General features: G+C 37.2%; 1 protein-coding gene across 1 annotated transcript in view; it reads left to right on the top strand.

The window, feature by feature from the left end:
• The window catches only part of LOC150089359 (NBAS subunit of NRZ tethering complex-like), a 1,057,261-nt gene that overhangs the window by 208,468 nt on the left and 825,796 nt on the right, over positions 1–22,997 (top strand). The window contains exon 18 of the mRNA XM_090389247.1: positions 7,679–7,819. Coding sequence (XP_090245373.1) covers positions 7,679–7,819 — 141 coding nt within the window. The remainder of the gene's footprint in view (positions 1–7,678; positions 7,820–22,997) is intronic.

Genomic DNA, 22,997 nt, shown 5'->3' with positions numbered 1-22,997 from the left:
AAGGAATGACTGCAACTCTTGCAGAACGTGCTTGTATATCTGAAAGTAACAGCTTATGCAATATTATGTAATCACCTACATGTGTCAATATTATCTGATGCAATCTGTAAGAAATATTGCCATATACTTATGTTATTTGGATGACAATTACAATTTTAACGGGTGATGCACTTTTTTTGAACACCAGTGTATATATAGATAGTAAAATATAATAAAAAAATAAAGTAAGCATCAGTGAGGGGAAAGAAAGTTCTACAAACCTACCATATACTACTCACACGCAGTCAGAATATACAAGTTAAGAATATGTATGCAGTGTGACAAGGCCAGATAAAAACCTAAAACAAAGAAAAGCAGTAACTGCAGCAACAAAGATAGAGGGGGGGTGATAGTAAGAATAAGGGTGTTGTAAAAGGAATTCATTCCTAAAATAATTTAGGACAGATGCTAATTAATATAAATTTAGCAGTGCCTGCTTTGTGACACTAATAGCAAATTGTGTGAAATATCACTATAAACAGAATCAAAAAACCAACTACAACAATGTGACCAACCATTAGTGTGAAAAAAAATTCCCGACGTCATACTCACTAACACCAAGTCTTGACATTTTAATTTTTTTAGCTGATTTCTTATATATCTGTTCCAAGATGTTGTTTGGATTGGATTGAATTTGGATTTTTTGTGCAAAAGTGACTATGGCTTAGGTGTGCCACGACCATATAGCACTATAGCTCCATAAAAAATACGAGATACTGTAACCTTATGAATAAAAGATATTGTAACCTTCCAGAAAGGTAACAACGTCAAATAAAGTAAATACATAAAATGCAGTAAAACATAGTGACTAAAAATAATGCTCAATACTATATATATATAGTATTGAGTATATATATATATATATATATAGTATTATATATAGATATATATATATATATATATATAGACAATATAATTTATATTTATATGAGTAATGTGGAAAGAAAGTTAATAAATTTTAACGAATAACTAATACTTATGAGCCAATGCACTTGCTAGAACAATTATGCAATTATGCATAATGTGTATAAAATATTTTGTATAATATTGAAGATAATAATATAGAAGATAATTCAAGGAGACAGTACCAAGCTGGATTTAAAGAAATGCAAGGGATATAAAAAAAAAAAATTAAATAAATAAATAAATATATATATGCACAGTCCATTCCGGTTATTTGGGACACAACAGGACTAGTGCATTTTGGCCCGATTAAGCGGCTGCCCCAATTATTCGAAGTTTCACGTTACGATGGTGACTCCATTGTAACGTGATTTGATAGGTAGCATAGTAAAGTACCGTTCACTATACAATGTGCAGTAACCACCACTCATTGTGATCACGTTTATGAATTGAATGTTTAATTCTATTAAACAGCGATTCTAATTAGTGAAAATAGGAGGAATATTATCCAGAGGCTATAAAAGCAAAGATATATTAAGCACAAATTTACCCTTTATTACCTTACCAATTAAAAAATTAAATGATATGTGAAAATCGGAAGAATATGCGGGATAATCAGAATAATTAATACGTATTGTAATATGTACGTACGAACTAGTTGACATTTCTGTTCACTGACATTTGTGGGTGGGGGTTAAAATTTAAAACAGTAAAAAGATAAGCAAAATTAGTAGGTGGTAGATGACTTTCATCAACCAGTGAAATACCACCACTTTGCTTATTGGAGGCTTGAAGTGGTGAAACCCATGTTTAGTCTCTAGAGCAAAGTTTCTGGCATCCCCCTCCCCCCATACTTCTCCTTCAACCCATGCACGGTACTAAGTACTATAGGTTTTGATACCTTTCGTGTTTGGGGTTTTCATAAAAAAAAAAAAAATCAATAACAAAGAATACGGCACACACACAAATTGCAAGTAACACGAACGATATGCGCAAGTGAGAACGGAGTAACGAGTTACAAAGCTTTAAAAATAGGAACGAAGAGAAAATCTGAAAATAAAACACATTTCACCATAACAACCCACAGAATTCCAGCTGTCGGTATTATCGCAAATTCAGTAAGATCGAGTTTACTGTCCGTTTATAATAGATTTCACTAACAGAAAAGCCCAACAAACAGGTGACTGCTAATTGTTTTTATTGTTTTATGGTTGTGACCTCCAGAATTTCGACCGACCACGTGGTACCGTCGGAGACAATCATAGGGTAATCTCCAGTGCTGTGATCTCCTGCCCCGATTAAACGGCATGCTGTCCCAATTAAGCAAAGTAAACCCTGGCTATTTTCTCGATTGGTTTCTGTTTTTTAAGATTTGCCCCAAATAAACGGCTGCCCCGATTAACCGGTGGCCCAAATAACCGGAACCCAGAATCTACTGTATATACAAAGGGTACTAGGAAAGTTTTGCAATACAGCTTTGTTTATTTAATTTTTTCAAAGTAATTTCCTCTACATTCAATACACCTCTCCATCCTCCGAAACCAATCTTTAAACCAGTTCTGCCAAGTTTCACTAGGGAGTAAAGCACACTCGTTGTCCCAAGCCCGTAGAAGGTCCTCATCACTGGAAAACCGCCTCCCTTTTAGCTTCATTTTCACATGCGGGAACAGTGCAAAGTCACAGGGAGCAAGGTCTGGACTGTAGGGAGGGTGCTCGAGAAGTTTCAGTCCTGTCGTGGTCAAATATTCGGTGCAGGCTTTGGCACGGTAAGCTGGAGCATTATCGTGATGGAGGTACCAGGTGTCCATTCTTGACTTTGGCCGCAGGTTCTTCATAGATCCAATGACTTTAGGCCGGCATTGTTCAGTATACCACTTAGCTGTGACTGTCTTCTGCGTGTCCAAAACGACACGTTCCACAATTCCACTCGATTTGAAAAATACAGCTATCATTTTCTTCTTTACAGATCGGGATTTTCTGACAATTACGGGTGTGTCGTCATCATCAAAGACCCAAACTTTGTTTTGAGCCTTGGTCGGCAGATCGTAATAGTACAGCCAAGTCTCGTCACCTGTCACGATGTTGTTCACATACCGAGATTGTCCCTTATCAAACTTTTTTAACATCTCCCGGCACCAAGTCACACGTCGTGTCATCTGCTCTTCAGTCAGTTGATGCGGCACCCAGAGAGAACAAAGTTTCTTCACGTGCAAATGATCTTGCAGAATCGAACGAATTGCTGGTGCATCTAGGCTCAAAGTATCCTCTATCTGTTGGTAGGTCACTCGCCTGTTTTCGTCAAGCATTTTCCTCACAGCAGTAACGTTTTCCTCCGTAACTGACGTTCGTGGCCTTCCCGGCCCCTCAGAATCCTCCAATTTTGGAATTCTCTATACCACCTGAATATCTTTGTACGATGTGGACAATCATCATCTAGTGCAAGAGTCATTTCTTCTAAGCACTGGTCTATTGTTAAACCACGCACGAAATTATACCGCAAAACTGTCCTTATCTCATTTCGTGACCACGATGCCATCGCAAGCACTTTACACTCTCACTACTAATGAATAACTGAGCCATCGACTTGGCGCGGCAGCTACTATGCACGTATGAACATGTCTCAACATGCAGCAACAAGCAGCTTCCTGTGATTCATTGTTGCGTCATATTGCAAAACTTTCCTAGTACCCTTTGTATATATGCACGCACGCACACACAACTTATCGTTGTCACAATCTAGATGATTTCAACTGGGCCCAGCCACCCAGACAGAAGACAAAAAACGACAAGGAGTTCTCTGTTTCTGTAATGATTCATATCTGCTAAGATATATAAAAATTCAGAGATTAAGTTATTTGAATCTAAACCAATTAAAGGTAGTTAAAAATTTTTTAAACACATAGGGACATAAGATTGTCCCTTTACTAAAGGGATATAATCCCTTTACTATAGAAAGATAGTATAAATGTAAGCATATATTGAACATCGTTGACCTGACAGAAAATGTAATTTAATAATTAAAATAAGAATAAATGTAAAGTATAAGGCATATCTACCGTATCCAGGACATAATGTAACAACTAGTCATCATGAAATAATAATCCCTCTAGTTAGTATATATGTGGTGACCCCTATGTGATGGGTATGGTAAAAATAATTAATTAAAATTAACGCAAAGAGAAACATGCATTTAGTAAGAAGAATAAAAACTAAGAGAGTAGGAATAATAGAAGCTGAACTCCATAAAGGCAAAAATAAGAGTACAGCAGGCCCCCGTTATAACGTGGTTCACTTTACGCTGATTCGCTATAACGCTGTTCTTATATTATAACCCGTATCTGACTATAATGTTTTACAGATTGCATTTTTGGCATATTTAACGAAATCGTTTCATTTGATGGAGTCGATAGCTTGAAAATGAATAGCAGAACAGCATTAAAACGTTTCCCATGCCGACTTGAGGAATTTTCCCACGCTCAGTGAAATTTTCTCGCACGCTAATTTAATGCAGTACAGTGACTCGTTACGTAGTTCCGAGATCAACATTTTAAAAAATTATCAAGTATATTGCTTGTAATATTTGCGTTATATGTATTTATCCAAAGACTAATCATCACTCAGTAGAGTATTAGACATAGTGCGTAACGGACAGTTTACTCTAACATTGTATCATAATTAATGCAACCAACGCAGTCACATTTTCGAAGAGTTAATAATGGCCGATAAGAATGAAAAAGCAACAACGTCTGGGCGCAGTACGGAGACGATAAATGTAAGAAAAAGATCGAATTTGAAAATTAAATTAGACGTTTTGAAGCGAATTGATTCCGGTCGACGACAAGCGGATGTATGCCATAATTTAGGACTTGCAAGTTTAACTGTAAGAACAATTATAAAAAAATAAGAATTAATTTTAGCAGCGGGAAAGATAGCTGTTCCACTGCAAGCAACTAGGGCTAGACTGACTATTAGGATTGGAATGGAAAGACTTTATAACTAATTTTATTGAAGATAATATTCAATGCAGAATTCAGTTAAGTTAATATTATAAAAGAGAGAGAGAGAGAGATTAGCCAACATGATGATCTGAAGAAAACTCACTTAAAAAAAAAAAAAGAATGTGGAACCATTTAAAACTGGTAAGGGCTGGTTTGAATAGATTTAAAATCTAGGGAGAAGCCGCAAGTGCAGATCAAGGAACGGAAACTTTAAAAAAAGAACTAGATAAAATTATTGAAGAGGGGTATTATGTGTTATTCTTCTCAACAAGTTTATAACATAGATGAAGCAGGACTTTTGTGGAAACGAATGCCTAAAAGAAGTTTCATTTTGACAGAAGAAGGGGAAAAAAAAAAAAAAATGCCAGGTTTCAAAGTGGCGAAGGATCGGGTGACTTTATTGTTGGGTGGTAATGCTGCGGGGGATTTAAAATTAATACCCCTTTTAGTTTATTTAGAAGAGGTCCAACCCAAAATCGACACATTTTTCATGATTAAATTCATCAATTAAATTAAATCAATTAAAATCAGTTTAGATAAATTAAATTCATGATTTTAATTGGAATTTTAAGTTTAATTTTGATACGTAAGTACTTACCACAATTATGGTGCCTCCGTAGCCAGGTGGGCAGGAGTGGCAGTGCGTAGCACGCGCTTCTTGATTAGACCGGGGTTCGAGCCCGTGACCACTAAATACGGAGGATGCGGAAAGGTCAGGGAATGACCACCACATATCCCCGGAGCAATATGGCCTTAGTTGCTAATGCTCCTAAAAACCAAATAACAACAACCACAATTATATATGTATGTAATGCAGAATATTTTATATGTACAAATATTTGAATATTAAATATTTTGACCGACATCTGTGCATCTTTTCACTACCGTTTATTATTGATTAGGAAATATCCTATGGCACCGACCGCAACTTACAAATACATATGTTACCTTATGGGAATGTGGCGCTCGCTTAGCGCCGATTCACTTACTGCTCTGTTTTTCTGGAACGAATTATCAGTGTTAAGTGGGGGTCACCTGTGTACAAATAAGAAATAGTTTCTCCTACATCCTCAGATTACCATAATAATTTCGGAGAAATAAGGACAAAGAGTGTAGGATAGCTTAAAGACAATACAAGATAAAAGTTGTAGCTTGGGTATGCCCGGGATTGCAAACCCGTTCCTATAGTAGGACCCTAAACTGAATTTGCGTGTCACCTTTGCGTGAACTTAAGTACATACAGTGTGATTATAAAATAAAATAAGATAAAATAACATAAAATAAAATAAATTATACACTATAATTTGCAGGCCAGTGGGTACAAGTTTTCTAAGCCGTAAGACACCAAGAAAGCAAAGCCTATCCTATGTACATAACATACATGGCTCTAAATATGTAATTATGGTAGTTATATTGAAGGAAATAAATTTTTGAAATTAATTATATTTATCGCCTTCCTGAAGTGGTATTTCAGGTAAGCGATAGGGAAATTATTATTTATCAACTTATTGTACAATGCTATTATGTTTGATTCACAGACTGGGTTTTTATTGCAAATAGAAGCAATATTCAGGCATTGGGATGAAATGATATTTGCATGCAATGATTTCGATATATTAGATCTCCAGTTTGTAAGGCTGACTACATTGAAATTAAATGTCTCTCTTTTATTATATACGTTTACATCTATATTATTATGGAATATTTCTATACGAAGGTCTAGGTCACTGTTGTGTGATGTGTGAGTGTAGGCTCTGTCATTGTGGTGGGTCCCCAATTTTAATGGTTTTGAGAGCATAAACCCTGTTTTTCATGTTTTTGTAAATGGCTATCAGAACACTGAGTTTATGCTTAATTTCCTCACACTTTTTATCCCTTTGAACATACACAAAGACACCCTCCCTTTGGTTGTGGCGCCTCTGTAGCCAGATGGGCAGGAGCGGCAGTGCGTAGCACACGCTTCTTGATTAGACTGGGGTTCGAGCCCATGACCACCAAATACGGAGGATGCGGAAAGGTTAGGGAATGACCACCGCATATCCTTGGAGCAATATGGCCTTAGTTGCTAATGCTCCTAAAAACCAAATAACAACAACCCATTGGTTGTATCATATCATGTCTGTGGCATGGCTGTACAAACATCAAAGAAGTAGCAAAATTTATAAAGCTGTGATTCATTTCTTCTTCAGTTCTGCCACAAGCCACAGCACTCATCCTGGTTTGATACCTTTACTTTGCTACTTTGGTCTCATGTTTTATTTCCATTTAAATTTAATTTTATAAGAATACTGCACTAAACTAAGAGGTACTTAACACTGTATTATTCAGGTTATATAACAATAATACATATTGCACTATAAAGTTATGTCATTTATATGCTAAGCAGTTATATATAATACACTGTAAGGTTGCATTTGTAAATTTGAAACAGTGATGTTATTACAACTGACAGTATTAGTAGAATTCTCTCTTAACTCTGACTCTTGTTTTTAAACGATTTCCAAGGCCTAGCAATAAGCAATTTCACCTACCTTGTGAAATAAACTCAATTTCACTAGTAATTTTAAACAAAAAGATTACAAAAAAATTTCTTTAAGTAAAAAAAAAAAAGTCTACTTAGTGGATTTCAAATAATGGTGCTACTTTATATTATATATATAATTAGATAAATAGAAATTGCTTGGATTTTACTTTTAAATCAAATACCAATTACTTTCTCATGAATATTTGATTATTAGGTTTATTGTAAGTCATCCGGAAGACTATTTTGATGATATTTATTCTATGTATCCAATTGATGATGAAGAACTGGAAAGGAGAAAAGCAGAGAAAGACAAGGAAAGAAAGATAAATCTGTTGAAGCAGATTGATTTTAATAAGTAAGTTTTATGTTCCTGATTATGGTAAGTGCTTGTTTCCTCAGTATACACCAACTTAATAGTACAGCCACTCCCCCACCTTACATAAGGGTTACATTAGGCAGAACTCTATGTAAGTCGGAATTTTCCTAAATGCTTATGCTGCACTTGCAAATTTGATTGAAGCAAAAAAGATGTTTGATGAACATGTAAATAGAATTATTTATTCGATTTTTTTTTATCTCACATGCAGGAAAAAAAAAAAAAAAAATTTCAAAATTATAAAATTACAAAAAGAGAGAGGAGACAGGCATAACATCAGCAAGTTTTACTTTTTGAGCATCGTTGCCAGAATTAACTTTCCAACCGATAAGCACGCCACTGTGGAAGTTGAGGGCTGTGGAGATTTTTTCCAACACATCACAAAATTTCTCTGCAGCTGCAGAATCGGCACTGGTGACTTCGCCGCATAATTTAAAGTTTTGGAAACCAGCGTGATGCTTGAACCTATTAAACCAACCATTGCTTGTCACGAACTTGACTTGCAGTTCGCCGTACTTATCCTTAATATCTTCATAAATACTTCTTGCTTTTGCTTGAATGGCCATTAGACTCGGGGGCACTTGCTTCTGAATCTGATTTTCCATGCATATTATTGATAGCTTTTCCATCTTCGGTATAGCACCTGAACGTTGGTTTGTGATCACTGTTGATCCTAAATGCATTGATCCTTTAATATTTTCTTTTAGACGCGCACTGTCCCCTAAAATAGTATTCACTGTTGAAACAGCGAGACTTAGTTCCATGCAATAGATGACAAACTTTGTACTTCTTAATTAATCATCTTCATTTATAAATCAATTTTGTTTCATTTCCTAGTACTGCCAGCACTTGCACTTTCTTTTGGTCCGTTTCCTTTCACCATTGTAATAAGTAAAAAGGAATGAAGAGAAGATTCTGAAAATTTATTTATGTTTTTTGTGTGATTGAAGAAGTCAGTGAAGGGGAACTCATTTCACCCTAATACTGTACGTAAAACCCACAGAATTTCAGTTTTCGGTATTATCGCAAATACAGCAAGATCGAGTTTACTACCCATTTAAAATAGATTGCTCTAACAGAGCCTAAAAGCCCAATAAACTGGAAAGTGCAAATTTTTTTATTGTTTTATAGTGACCTCCAGAAATGTGTTTTAGAAAAATATCACAAAGGCATTCAAAATTGATTCTTATAACGGAACATATGATGACGATGAAAGTGTAGTGCAATTTCCTTTATAAAAATGACCTTTTTTGAGAGATAAATAGCTTAGTTATATAAAAGAAAATTTCAACTTCCGAGGTCTTGGAACGAATTATCAAAAAAACAATGTGTTATTGGGTTCATGTGATATTTTCAGAATACTGTACCTCCATTTATTCCTATGGGCTGCAAATACATTTCAACGATTTCTTGCTGCCAAAAACTTATGTAAAGTCGAATTTCCGTAAGTCGAGTATTACGTAAGCTGGTGAGTGGCTGTATTTTATCATCATCATCCATTATTATTATTATAGCTTATTACAAATTACATTATTATTATTGTTATAGATTACTACGGATTACATTATTATTATAGATTTATTATACTCTGTGGGTGTGTATATATATGGTGCCCACAAAGTCCTGTTATCCCATATATACAATTAGCTAATATCAAATATACTATATGTATTCACCTTAGATTAAATATTTTTATTTTCTTTTGCAATCAGTTAGTATTGGATATTTTATGTTTTCAGATTTAATGAAGGCTGACCAGACTAATTTCACAATTGAATGTATTACTGTCAGTTGTTGGGTGTACGGCAGGGGAAGAACTGCAAGCTAATTTCAGTGGCAATTTCAATGGATCCTCCACTAAAGCAAACACTTTTGTGGTTGGAGAAGAAACTCTTTGGGGGTGTTTGAGTAGGCGAAAGAAGAGGAGGATAGAAGGAAAATTCCCACCCCCTTGTATTTCACTAATCGTTTGGAAATTTGAAAATTTAGAGATTTAGAACAGCGGAAAAGTTTTTATGGAGGAAAGAATATGAAAGTTTCCACTCGGAAATTCAGGTGCTTGACTACCTGTTCCTGTTAGTAGAGGTCCTGGATAGGATGGTGGGGTTGTTATGTTTTGGTGTTAAATTTGGACTCGTAGGATATTTGTTTTCAATCCCACTATTCAGAAATTATTATTGGTCTATGCGTATTTATTGACGTGTTTGTTGATCTTATTGCTGATCTTTCTTGGGGGGGGGGATATAAGGACTAACAGATTAACAGTAGCCACTGGCAGAGGTGAAAGCGATTCTTGCACTGCTTCTATTGGAATGAGCAGAAGCCTGAAAACAAGATGCAGGATGTTTCAGAGACTGTTGGGAGTCATTGCGGTACAAGTAAACACATGGGTTGTGTAAGGGTAGCTAAGAATAGGAACAGGTGCATGTATACTTGCATGTACACCAATGCTAGGAGTTTGGTAAATAAATTTGATGAATTTGAGGTATTGCTCAAAGCATCAAAGGTGGATATTGTTGGGATATCAGAGACGTGGTGTCACACAGATATAACTAATGCCGAACTGGAATTTGTGGAGTACAACGTCTACAGAAAGGATAGACAGGATAGGAAGGGAGGAGGGGTTATGCTATTAGTTAAGAAATACATAAAATCCAAGGAAGTGAAGCCAGTTGACATCACTGGACAGTGCAGTGTTGAATCAGTTTGGTGTGATATAAGCACTGGGAAATCAAAAGTGAGAGTAGGAGTGTGCTATAGGCCTAATGACTCTGATTAGTATAATAAGAAAATGTACAGGAAAATAGAGTGGGCCAGTAAATCAGAGAATCTTATAATGAGGGATTTTAATTTCCCAGATATTGACTGGAATTTGTGGTTTGGTTACTCACACACTAGCAAGGCTTTTGTGGATTTATTGGATGATTGATTTCTACATTAGCATGTTCGTGAGGCAACTAGAGGGAGTAATATACTTGATTTGATTATCAGTAGTGATTCTTCATGCACTAAGAATCTGCAGATAAAGGAACCACTAGGTGGCAGTGATCACAGCGTGCCGAAGTGTGATTTACTCAAAGAGGTAACTACCATTAGGGGTAAAGGGAAGGGTTATTGCTTCCGTAAAGGCGACTACAATGGTCTGAGACAGTATTTAAATTCTATACAGTGGGACCAACTGATGATGTCGCCAACAGCAAATTCAAAATGGGAAGCATTCAAAGAAATTATCTTTGAAGCTACTAGGCTTTACATATCAACTAAGAAATATTGTTCAAGGTTCAGGCCTAATTGGATGTTAGATGAACTAATGAGACAAACGGAAGAGAAGAAAAATGCATGGGATACATATAAATTAACTTGTGACACAGAAGCCTAGGATAGATATAAGCTGGTCTGTAATCAAGTCACAAAGGAGGTTAGGCAGGCAAAGGCAGATTATGAGAAATCTTTGGCAAAGGATGCAAAGAAAAACAGCAAAGATTTCTTTACTTATGTAAACTCTAGAAGGAAGGGGATGAATCAGATTGATTCACTTGATATCGATGGTTCAACTGTTGATGATCCTGCTCAGGTAGCTAACAAACTAAATGAATATTTTGCATTGACATTCACACATGAGGAGTTATTCAGCGAGGTGAACGCCAGAGGTGTATTCAACTCTGGCAGTAAGCTAGATAATCTTGTAATAACTGAGAGTAAAGTGGAGGAGCAATTGTTGAAGATAAACACAAGAAGGACACCTGGGGTGGATGGGATCTATCTAGTTATATTAAAGGAGGAAGCAAAGGAAGTAAGCAAACCCTTAGCCATAATTGTGAGAGCTTCCTTGGACTCAGGGGAGGTACTCATAGACTGGAGATGTGCAAATGTGACCCCAATTCACAAAGGAGGATCAAAGGCTGACACAAGTGATTATAGACCTGTGAGTTTAACTTCTGTTCCAGGAAAATTAATGGAGGCACTGGTTAAAGAAGCACTGCAGGATCATCTAGAAAAGACTTCAGTTACAGCTCGGACACAGCATGGTTTTGTTAAGGGAAAGTCTTGCCTGACCAATTTGATTGGATACTATGATGCAGTCACAAAAGAGCTGGATGCAGAGAATAACTTTGATATTATATACTTGGATCTTAGAAAGGCTTTTTATACTGTTGCACATGGAAGACTGCTGCAGAAATTGGAGCGTGTGGCATTGGAGGCAAATTGCTGCTATGGATAAAGGGGTGGTTGAAGGGGGGGGAGAAGACAGAGAGTGGTAATCAATGTACACTGCTCATTGTGGACTAATGTTATTAGTGGAGTCCCTCAGGGTTCAGTGTTGGGTGATTTATTGTTTTATGTATTTATAAATAATATTGATGATGGTATATCAAGCTTAATGTCCAAGTTTGCAGACGATACAAAGGTTGGCAGGGTTGTTAAGGACCCTACTGACACTATGCTGCTGCAACAGGATCTGGAAAGGTTGAACAGATGGGTTGAGAGGTGGCAAATGAAGTTTAACATTGACAAATGTAAAGTACTACATATGGGAAACAGCAACCCTAGAGCAACGTATCAACTCTGTGGTACTACACTTACAGTGGTAGAGAATGAAAAGGACCTGGGAGTAATTGTGCAGGCGGATATGAAGTTCTCTGAGCAGTGCAGACGGGCTGCAAGAGTAGCTCATGGTGTCTTATCAATGATATACAGGAATTTTTCTAGCAGGGATAAGTATAGCGTACTGTATACAGGTCTGCAGGCCTCACTTTAAGAAGGATGTAGAGCTGTTGTAACGAGTACAGAGAAGGGCAACAAGATTAGTGAATGAAATGAATAGTTACTCTTATGAAGAAAGGCTTAAGTTTTGCAGATTACAGTGTCTGGAGACTAGGCACCTGCGAGGTGATCTGATTCAGGTGTATAAAGCCTTGAATGGTTTGAGCATGCTCAATGCTGATGGGATTCTTCCTCTTGCTCAGAATAGTAGCCTGAGAGGGCATAAATTCAAATTGAGGAAAGACAATTGTAGGATAGATGTGCAGAAGTTTGCCTTTAGCCAGCGGATAGTTGGTTGTTGGAGCAGACTTCCACCTTTTGTTGTGGAAGTTGATAGCCTAAATAAATTTAAGGCTGAGCTAGACAGGTATTTAGAACGAACAGAGGGGTGAAATGGGAGCTGTTTTTTTTTTGGTGATGCTGCATAAGCTTGCTTTCTTGCATCGTATGCCTCTACTCATGCTAATGCTAAGGTATGTTACTCTGGGGTTACTGCTTCCCATATGTAGTACTTTACATTTGTCAATGTTAAACTTCATTTGCCACCTCTCAGCCCATCTGCTCAACTTTTCTAGATCTTGTTGCAGCAGCGTCCTGTCATTAGTCTCTTTAAGAACCCTGCCAACCTTGTATTGTCTGCACATTTGGACATTATCCTTGATATACCATCATCAGTATCATAATTTATAAATACAGAAAACAACAATGGACCCAACACTGAACCCTGAGGGTCTCCACTAATGACATTAGTCCACGATGAGCAGTGACCATTTATTACCACTCTCTGCCTTCCCCCACTCAACCATCCCTTTATCCATAGCAGCAATTTGCCTTCAATGCCACACTGCTCCAATTTGTGCAGCAGTCTTCCATGTGCAACAGTATCAAAAGCCTTTCTAAGGTCCAAATGTATGATATCAAAATATATGCATCAAGTTTCTTTGTGACTATATCATAGTATCCAAATTGGTCAGACAAGACTTCCCCTTAGCAAACCCATGCTGTGTCCTAGCTAAAACTAAAGTCTCGTCCAAATGATCCTGCAATGCTTCTTTAACCAGTGCCTCCATTAATTTCCCTGGAACAGAAGTTAAACTAATAGGTCTATAATTACTTGTGTCGCCCTTTGATCATCCTTTGTAAATTTTGGTCACATTTGCACATCTCCAGTCCATGTGTACCTCCCCTGGGTCCAAAGAAGCTCTCATAATTATGGCTAAGGGTTTGCTTACTTCCTTTGCTGCCTCCTTTAATATAACTGGATAGATCCCATCCAACCCGGGTGACTTTTTTATCTTTATCTTCAACAATTTTTCCTCCATTTTGCTCTCAGTTATTACAAAATTATCTAGCTCACTGACAGTTTAATTCACTTCAGGCATTCCCCTTCCTGAATAACTCCTCACATGTCAATATAGATGCAGAATACCCATTTAATTTGTTAGCCACCTGAGCAGAATCATCAACAGTTGAACCATCAATATCCAGCGGACGAATCTGATTCATCCCTTTCCTTCTAGATTTTAACTAGGTAAAGAACTCTTTGTTGTTTTTCTTTGCATCCTTTGCCAAGGATTTCTCATAATCTGCCTTTGCCTGCCTAATGTCCTTTATGACTTGGTTACAGACCAACTTATATCTATTGTAGGCTTCCATTTCACCCATTAATTTATATGTATCCCATGCATTTTTCTTCTCTTCCGTTTGCCTCATTAGTTCATCTGACATCCATTTAGGCCTAAACCTTGAACAATATTTTTTAGTTGGTATGTAAAGCCTAGTAGCTTCCAAGATAAATTCTTTGAATGCTTCCCATTTTGAATTTGCTGTTCATAACCTAATCAGTTGGTCGCACCGTATAGAATTGAAATACTGTCTCAGATGACTGTAGTCGCCTTTACGAAAGCAAAAACCCTTCCCTTTACCTGATGGTAGTTACCGCTTTGAATAAATCTCACTTCAGCACACTGTGATCACTTCCACTTAGTGGTTCCTTTATCTGGAGATTCTTAATGCATGAAGAATCACTACTGATAATCAGATCAAGAGTATTACTCCCTCTAGTTGCCTCCCGAACATGCTGATGTAGAAAACAATCATCCAATAAATCCCAAAGCCTTCTAGTGTGTGAGTGACCAACCCACAAATTCCAGTCAATATCTGGGAAATTAAAATCCCGCATTATAAGTCTCTCTGATTTACTGGCCCACTCTATTTTCCTGTACAGTTTCTTATTATACTCATCAGAGTCATTATACCTATAGCACACTCCTACTCTCAATTTTGATCTCCCAATGCTTATATCACACCAACTGATTCAACACTGCACTGTCGAGTGATGTCAACTGGCTTCACTTCCTTGGATTTTATGTGTTTCTTAACTAATAGCATAACCCCTCCTCCCTTCCTATCCTGTCTATCCTTTCTGTAGACGTACTCCACAAATTCCAGTTTGGCATTAGTTATATCTGTGTGACACCACGTCTCTGATATCCCAACAATATCTTGCCTTTGGTGTTTTGAGCAATACCTCAAATTCATCAAATATGTTTACCAAACTCCTAGCATTGGTGTCCATGCAAGTATACATGCACCTGTTCCTATTCTTAGCTACCTTACACAATCCATGTGTTTACTTGTATCGCAATGACTCCTAGCAGTCTCTGAAATACCCTGCATCTTGTTTTCTAGGCTGCTGCTCATTCCAACAGAACGGTGCAAGAATCACTATCACCTCTGCCAGTGGCTACTGTTAATCTTTTAATCCCTGTATCCCCCCCAAGCTAGCAGTTTTCTGACCCACCTAACACTGCCAAATGATTTTGTCAATGATGTACAGGAATTTTGGCTGACTGTGCTAGCCAGGTGGGTAAAGTGCTTGCCTGGCAACCCAAAGGTCACGGGTTCGAATCCCGCCTCATGCTTGGATCAGAGTAAATTGAAAAAAGTTTGGGAGCTGCATTATGGCCACAGAAGCTGATGTGCCAACAACAAAAAAAAAAACAAAAAAAAAAACGTATTTTGCTAGCAGGGAAAAATAGGTGATTGTCCCTCTGTATAAGGCAAAGGTCAGGCCATGCCTTGAGTACTGCGTACAGGTCTGGAGGCCTCATTTTAGGAAGGTTGTAGATTTGCTTGAGCATGTAGAAAGGCATCAAGATTGGTGAGGGCAATGAAGAGATCCTCTTAATAAGAGAGGTTCTTTTCATTCTGCAAATTGCAGTGACTGGAGACTTGGCCTTGAATGGGTTGTGCACGCTGAATTATGATGGGATTCTTCCACTTGTTCAGATTACGAACCTAAGATGGCATAAATTGAAATTGAGGAAAGAGATGTAGAATAAATGTGCGGAAATTTGCATTTAGCCAGCAGGTGGGTAATTGCTGGAATAAACTTCCATCTGTCATTGTGGAAGTTGTTAGGTTAAATAAATTTAAGGAAGAACTGGACAAACATTTAGAGAGATTTGTCGTGTAAATTTTTTTTTTTTTTTTTTTTTTCGGCTGATGCTGCATAAGCTCATATGCTTGCTTTCTTGCATCAGATGCTACTATTACTACTACTATCCTGCAAGCAACCATCCTTTTTCAAATTAAATTTGTCCTGTTATATGTTTAATTAGAAAAAGAGTCTGGATAACATCAGTTTTTAGTTTACTCAATTCATTTAAAGCAGCGATTCTCAACCGGGAGCAAAAATTGGTCCTTGGAGGGGAATATCATGGGTAATACAATGGATTTGTGGCCCTCAAGTTCAACCCTACCAGACGACATCTTATTCCTTAATATTTAATTTCTCTCATTAGGTTTTCCCTTCCTCTGAGACATATAGGGGTGCCTCTGTAGCCAGGTGGGCAGGAGCAGCAGTGCGCAGCACATGCTTCTTCATTAGACCGAGGTTCGAGCCCGTGACCACCAAATACGGAGGATGTGGAAAGATCTGGGAAAGATCAACTCATATCCTCGTAGCAATATGGCCTTAGTTGCTAATGCTGCTAAAAACCAAATAACAAATAATTGAGACATACAGGTACGGTATATTATATTAACATTTAAACATACAGGTACAGTATATTATATTAGGAGTGAGTGAGACATTTTGATAAAAGGAAGATAATGGGTGTGATTTAATTCAACCAACTTTGCTTTTCATTAGCATTTCATCCCTAATTCTTTCAGAGGTAATGTCTCTGCAATCCTTGCCGTTTGTGCCTTTCCGACAGCTACTACCTTGGTGGCGGCATGGTTTATTTACTTATTGTTTTGTTTCATTGGTCAATATATGAGGCATGGATGGGATGAGGAAATGTTTCAATCTATTGTTTGTACTTTCTAAGCGACAAATTGGTATTGATTTTTTGTTTCCTTGTGGAAGTTTTTTATTTTTGATCCACAGTGCTTTTGTGAGTGACCTGGACTCTGAGAGTTAAATAAAATAGTCTATATTTTATTTGTAGTTATTCAGCCCATCATCAAACATGTCAAGTGCTGGAAAGAAAAAGTGTCGACAGTATCTGGATGAATTATGGTTTTATGGTTTAGGTTTTATTGAAGCTTATGGTTTTATTGAAAGTCCATTTGACTCAAAACAGCCTATGCGTCTTATTAATGGTTCTTTTTCAAATGAGGCTATGAAACTATGAAGACTTTGAGATCACTTAAAAAGAAAAATCCTGATAAAATTGGTAAACATATCAAATATTTTAAAAATTTAATAGAGAATTTTGAGCAACATAACACTGTTACTTCCTTATTTAAGAAGAACACACACAAACAAATAATGATAGAATGATTGCATCTTATAAAATTTTCAGAAATCATTACAAAAACTAGTAGTGCTCAATACAGTTGCTGAGACATTTCAACAATGATGCATCAAAATCCTTCCAGTATTTTAAAAGCATTGCCAATGAGCAACGATTCCATTCGAAGACGAAAATCGATGAGATGTCAGTTAACATTTAAGAACAGCTAATTGACAAACTAAAAATGAGAAAATTTTCTCCTCAGATTGATGAATCTACAGTTACTGACAATAAGGCCCTTCTAATGGCATATGTTCATTATTTTAATGATGATTGTAAATTGCAAGAAGAGATTTTTTTTCTATTTTTTTTTTTTATGTGAACTCCAAACACAAGAGGTATACAAGAAGTACTATAGGTTCTATAGTACTAAGTACTATAGAACCTATAGTACTTAGTACTGTGCTTGGGTTGGAGGTTGAGAAGACAAAAGAAGATATTTGTTGACATGGACTTGAACTTCTGTAGACTAATTTTCAGGAAATACGTATGAAGGAAGGTTATTCCAGAAAACAGCAGTTGAATGTTGTTGTTGTTTGGTTTTTTTTAGGAGCATTAGCAACTAAGGCCATATTGCTCCGGAATATGCGGTGGTCATTCCTTGACCTTTCCGCATCCTCCATATTTGGTGGTGACGGGCTCGAACCCCGGTCTAATCAAGAAGCGTGTGGTACGCACTGCTGCTCCTTCCCACCTGGCTACGGAGGCGCAGCAGTTGAATGAATAAATGAGGAAGATGAAAAGTTGGTTCTGTGGGTTTGAAGTTGGACAGTAAATGGATGTTGGCTGGTGGCGGCACGTGTTCGGACTGTTTTGAAAGGGAGAGCGGGAATTATAGAAGCCAATTCAGAAGAACAGTGCCCATGGAAGTGTCTGTAGAAGAGGCATGCAGCAGAAACAGTACGTCTATGAGAAAGCGAGTGGAGAGACTCTGTTAGGGATGAATCATTAATTAACCTAACTGCCCTCTTCTGAATGGAATCAAGAAGCCTGAGAGAGGTTTTGGGGGCACCACCCCAGATGTGGGAACAATATTCCACGGCAGGGCGGATTTGCGATTTATACAGAGTGAGCAGCTGTTTGGAAGAAATGTAATGCCGAGAACAAAAGAGAAAACCCAAGTTTATTAGATGCAGAGGAAGAAATATTTGTAATGTGCTTGTGCCAAGAGAGAGATTAGAAGTCAGAGTAATCCCCAAAAGAGATATATCATTTTGCCTAGAAATCGGAGTGTCACTAAAGATAAGCATAGGAACAGAAGAATCCTTTTTGCGAGATATAAGACAAGACTGAGTTTTAGAAGGGTTGAAATCAACTAAGTTGTCTTTGCCTCACTGGAGAATTATCTGAAGATCGGCATTTAAGGAATTGGTAGCAGATTTTCGAGAAGTTGAAGCTGATTGAGCAGGACAGGGTTTCTCAAAATGGAAAGTGGAATGCAATGTGCTATCATCAGCAAAACTATGGATAGGATTTCCAGTCAATGGAAGAAGGTCATTAATATACAAGAGGAAAATAGTGGGGGGAAAGAACTGAACCTTGGGGGACACCAGCATTAGTGGAGAAGTTAGAAGACAGAGAGAGAGAGAAGACAGAGATTGTCCGGTATTCTTGTAGGTAAATGAACAATCTGTGCTAGGTCATTAGTAATTGCAAAAGCCTCAGCATCTCGACCTGCTTGGTCCGTGTGACTAGAAAATGGAAGCCAGCTGGAGTTGTGAACATTAAAATCACCAAGAAAAATTACCTCACTGTTAGGAAAGTTAGACTGGAGAAAGTCAAGTTGCAAAGAGAGGAAGCCAAAGAGCTCCAAGTGATTAGTGGAGTTGTGAGAACGGTAGAGACAACAGATGAATTTGACACAATGAGGTAGAGAAGATTTTAAGCCAGAGAATATCAAAGAGAGAAGATTTCAAATTGCCAAGTCTCTGACAGGGAATATCAGAATGGACATATGCACAAGTACCACTTTTGAGGCGAAAGGAATCATACAGCGAATAATTTGGGCTTCTGAGATGAGCAGTAGTTGAATCAACGATACCTGAGATTCTATCAGAAAAAGTACATGGGGTTTGGCAGATTGCAAGTGGAAATGGACATCGTTGAGATTATAATTGAGACCACGTATATTTGTGAAATGAATTAGGAAATGCTTGGGAGGTTTTGATCTTTTCGCAGATAAGCTTGCTCTATTAGTTTGACAATTCATGGTGTATTCAATAGTAAGAAAAAGTGGGTGGGACATGCTGTATGAAGTAATGAAATTTTTTGATATGGCGTACACGTGGTAAGAATATACCCAGATCCTTGACATAGCGTGGCCTCGACAATGCTCCCTGCATACACTCTACTCGGACTCCTTCTACTCACTATCTGGCAGAGTGGAGGTAGCAAGATTATATACTAGCTGATCCGGAAGCCTCCTAGAGAGTTACCAATAGGTCCGGTCTGGTCCGGTGTACTAACTAGCGGCCAGCCTGCGAACACCGTTTTAGAGCTGTACCCTCGAAATGTAAGGAATATTGGATCTCCCCACTACGTTCATCATAACCTCAAAAGTCATCAATCATACTGCATGATGGAAGAGATAGGGAAGGGTTGACCGGAACTTAGCTCTAGAGACTAAACATGGGTTCCACCACTTCAAGCCTCCAATAAGCAAAGTGGTTGTATTTCACCGGTTGATGAGAGTTATCTACCACCTAGTACTGCCTGGTAACATAGAGGGGCGGCATTCCTCCCTGTGGTGCGGGTTCCACACCTCGAACAGTCCCACCATCGTGAAAGTGCAAGCAGAGGATATGGCTGTCACAGACCGTCCGGACTTCGCCGAAATTGGGTCCACTTGACTCGAGTGTCACTCGAATATCAGTTCCATCAGCGTTTTAGACTCCCAGGTAGCAAATACAGCTTGTGTGGCGTATCTGAGAGAATGTCTGTGACAACCTCAAGGACCATTGTAATGTCCTTGTAAAGATGTTTGTAAAATCTATAGAAACTGACTTTACTGAAGCATCTATTTTTGCTGTTTTCTGCTGTAAAAACATGGTTTGATGAAAAACAAGTACCATTGGAAAATTTGGTATCCTGTTCCACTGATGGTGCTACTTCCATGGTTGCAAGATATGAAGATTTTATAGCCTACCTAAAGGAATTATGTCCTGAAGTTCTTGCAATAGACTGCATTGTGCACTGAAATCATCTGGTTGCAAAAAGTATTTGTCCTGCTTTGTATCTATCTCTCAGCATAATTATTATAACCATCAATAAAATAAAGTCACATAGTAAGTATGATCACCTTTTCAGAAAATTTTGTGTTGATAATGAAGAACAGTATGTGAGGCTAATTTTGCATACAGAAGTCAGATGGCTTTCTAAAGGAAACTGCTAACAAGCTTTGTAAACCTATTTGATACGATAATTAGTTGTTTAGATAGTGAAGAAGACAGATTTAGCAAAGGAAATCAGTAAACAAAATCAACTTATACTATATGGCTCGGATTTTTCGAAAACTTAATGAAGTATCACTTCAAATTCAAGGGAAATTAATTATGGTGATTGCAAATGCGTATTAAAAGCCTTCACTGAAAAACTGGAAATATTTGAAAGTAATTTAATGAGAAAACAATTTCGTGGTATGCAAGAGTTAGCTGAAATCAAGGAATCTCTCACTGAGAATGATCTTAAGAATTATTCAGATCATTTGTGTTCTTTAAAAAGTTAATGAAAAATAAATTTTCAGTTTAATTTTCTTTTGAAATGAAGCCATGGATGTTCCAATTGAAACATCTATGTTGGATGTGATATTGGGTCTGCAAGTGAAGAAATTTAAGGACTCAGTGAATTAAAATGTAACAAAGAATGCAAATATAAATTCGAAAATGGTGGAATGGCTGAGTTGTTGGGTTCAAAAACAACTAAACTTCTTTATCCAACAATGTGGTCTGAAATGGCCAAAGTACTTTGTTTTCCAATGTTTTATATGGTTGAAAGTGGTTTTAGTAAATGAAATATAAAAAAGAAGGAAAGAAACAGAATTCATATATGATGAAGAGCAGACATTAGAATTAAACTTACTAACATCATACTGAACATTGAACTTTTAGCTAAGAAGCATCTGGCACAGGGATCCCATTGAATAAAAAGAGTAAGTATAAAGTATTTTCTTGTTTAAAATTTCATGTGGGACGATTAGGGAAAAAAAACTGTATAAGAAAGCCCTTTTTGGGGTGATAATTAAAAAAAAGTTGATAAACACTGATTTCATGTTTTACACATTGCAGTTAGGTGTCCTCACAGTGCTTAGTTTCCATGTATTGCTGTTTGCAAAACTGAAGTCTTTCATGGTAAGAATGCTCCTTTTGTGTCTTTGGCTAATCTTGTTGCTCTTCTCTGCAGTCATTCGAACAGATCCAAATACTTTATAAAAGGAGGCTTCCAGACTTCTGTGCAGTAGTCACATAGTAACCTGATCATTATCTTATACAACAGGATGATAATGCTTGTCACAGCTGGAAAAATTCTTGTATAGAACCCACATGAGTAGTTCTAGCATCCTGTCTGCCATGTTGAGAGAACTTCATGATGGACTGTATACAATTACTTCTATATCTTTTTTTGTTCTCTACCACCTGTAGTGTGATACCATCCAGTTGGTATGCAGTACCTTCATTTATTAACTTTAAACCTGAATTTTTGCCTTATCTCAGTCTATCGTATAATTTTTCTAGGTGTTTTAGTAGTAGAAACTTTGATTCCCCTCATTAACCATCCTGCCAACCTTTCTATCATTTGCAAACTTAATAAGCTTGATATTCCTTTATCAGTATCATTAATAAATATTGAAAAGAATATGAGCAAGTCCACTAATAACATTATTTTAGAAAGAGCAGTGCTCATTTATAACCACCCTCTATCTTGTTCCACTAAACAATTCATTTATCCATGGGAGTAATTTGCTCCCAATGCCACACTGGCCCATTTGTACAGCATCTTTCATGTGGAACGGTGAAAAAATTTACTGAAATCATATAGGATGTCATTATTTTGTTATCTAGTTTCTTTATTACTCTTCCATAGTAGCTGATCAGATCATTTGGATGTGATCTCCCCTCATCAAATTGATGCTGTGATTTCCGTATAGCTACTTTCCTGTCATGTTGATCCTGCAATATTTCTTTAAGTGCTGACCATTATTTCCTCTGGAACAGAGAAAATAATAGTCAGTTGTTAAAGAAGTATTGCAGGTCTTAAATTTTTCAGAACTTACAGGTCTGAAAAATTTTTCTCTTTGTTCATTAATTCTCCTTTGTGAATAGGAGAGTTATTTGTTCATCTCCTGTCTATAGAGAACTCTTCTGAATCTAAGGATGCCTTCATAATCATTGCAAGATGATTATGAAAATGAAATGCAAGATGATTATGCAAGATGAAAATCATTACTTGGTTTTTAGGATCATTAGCAACTAACACCATATTGCTCTGGGGATATGCGATGGTCATTCCCTGACCTTTCCGCATCCACCGTATTTGGTGGTCACGGGCTCGAACCCCGGTCTAGTCAATAAGTGTGTGCAATGCACTGCTGC

The sequence above is a fragment of the Mastigoproctus giganteus genome, chromosome 2, assembly GCF_048544385.1.
Source record: "Mastigoproctus giganteus isolate SK-2022 chromosome 2, ASM4854438v1, whole genome shotgun sequence".
Lineage (NCBI taxonomy): Eukaryota > Metazoa > Arthropoda > Arachnida > Uropygi > Thelyphonidae > Mastigoproctus > Mastigoproctus giganteus.
This window is presented reverse-complemented; position numbering and strand designations above follow the sequence as displayed.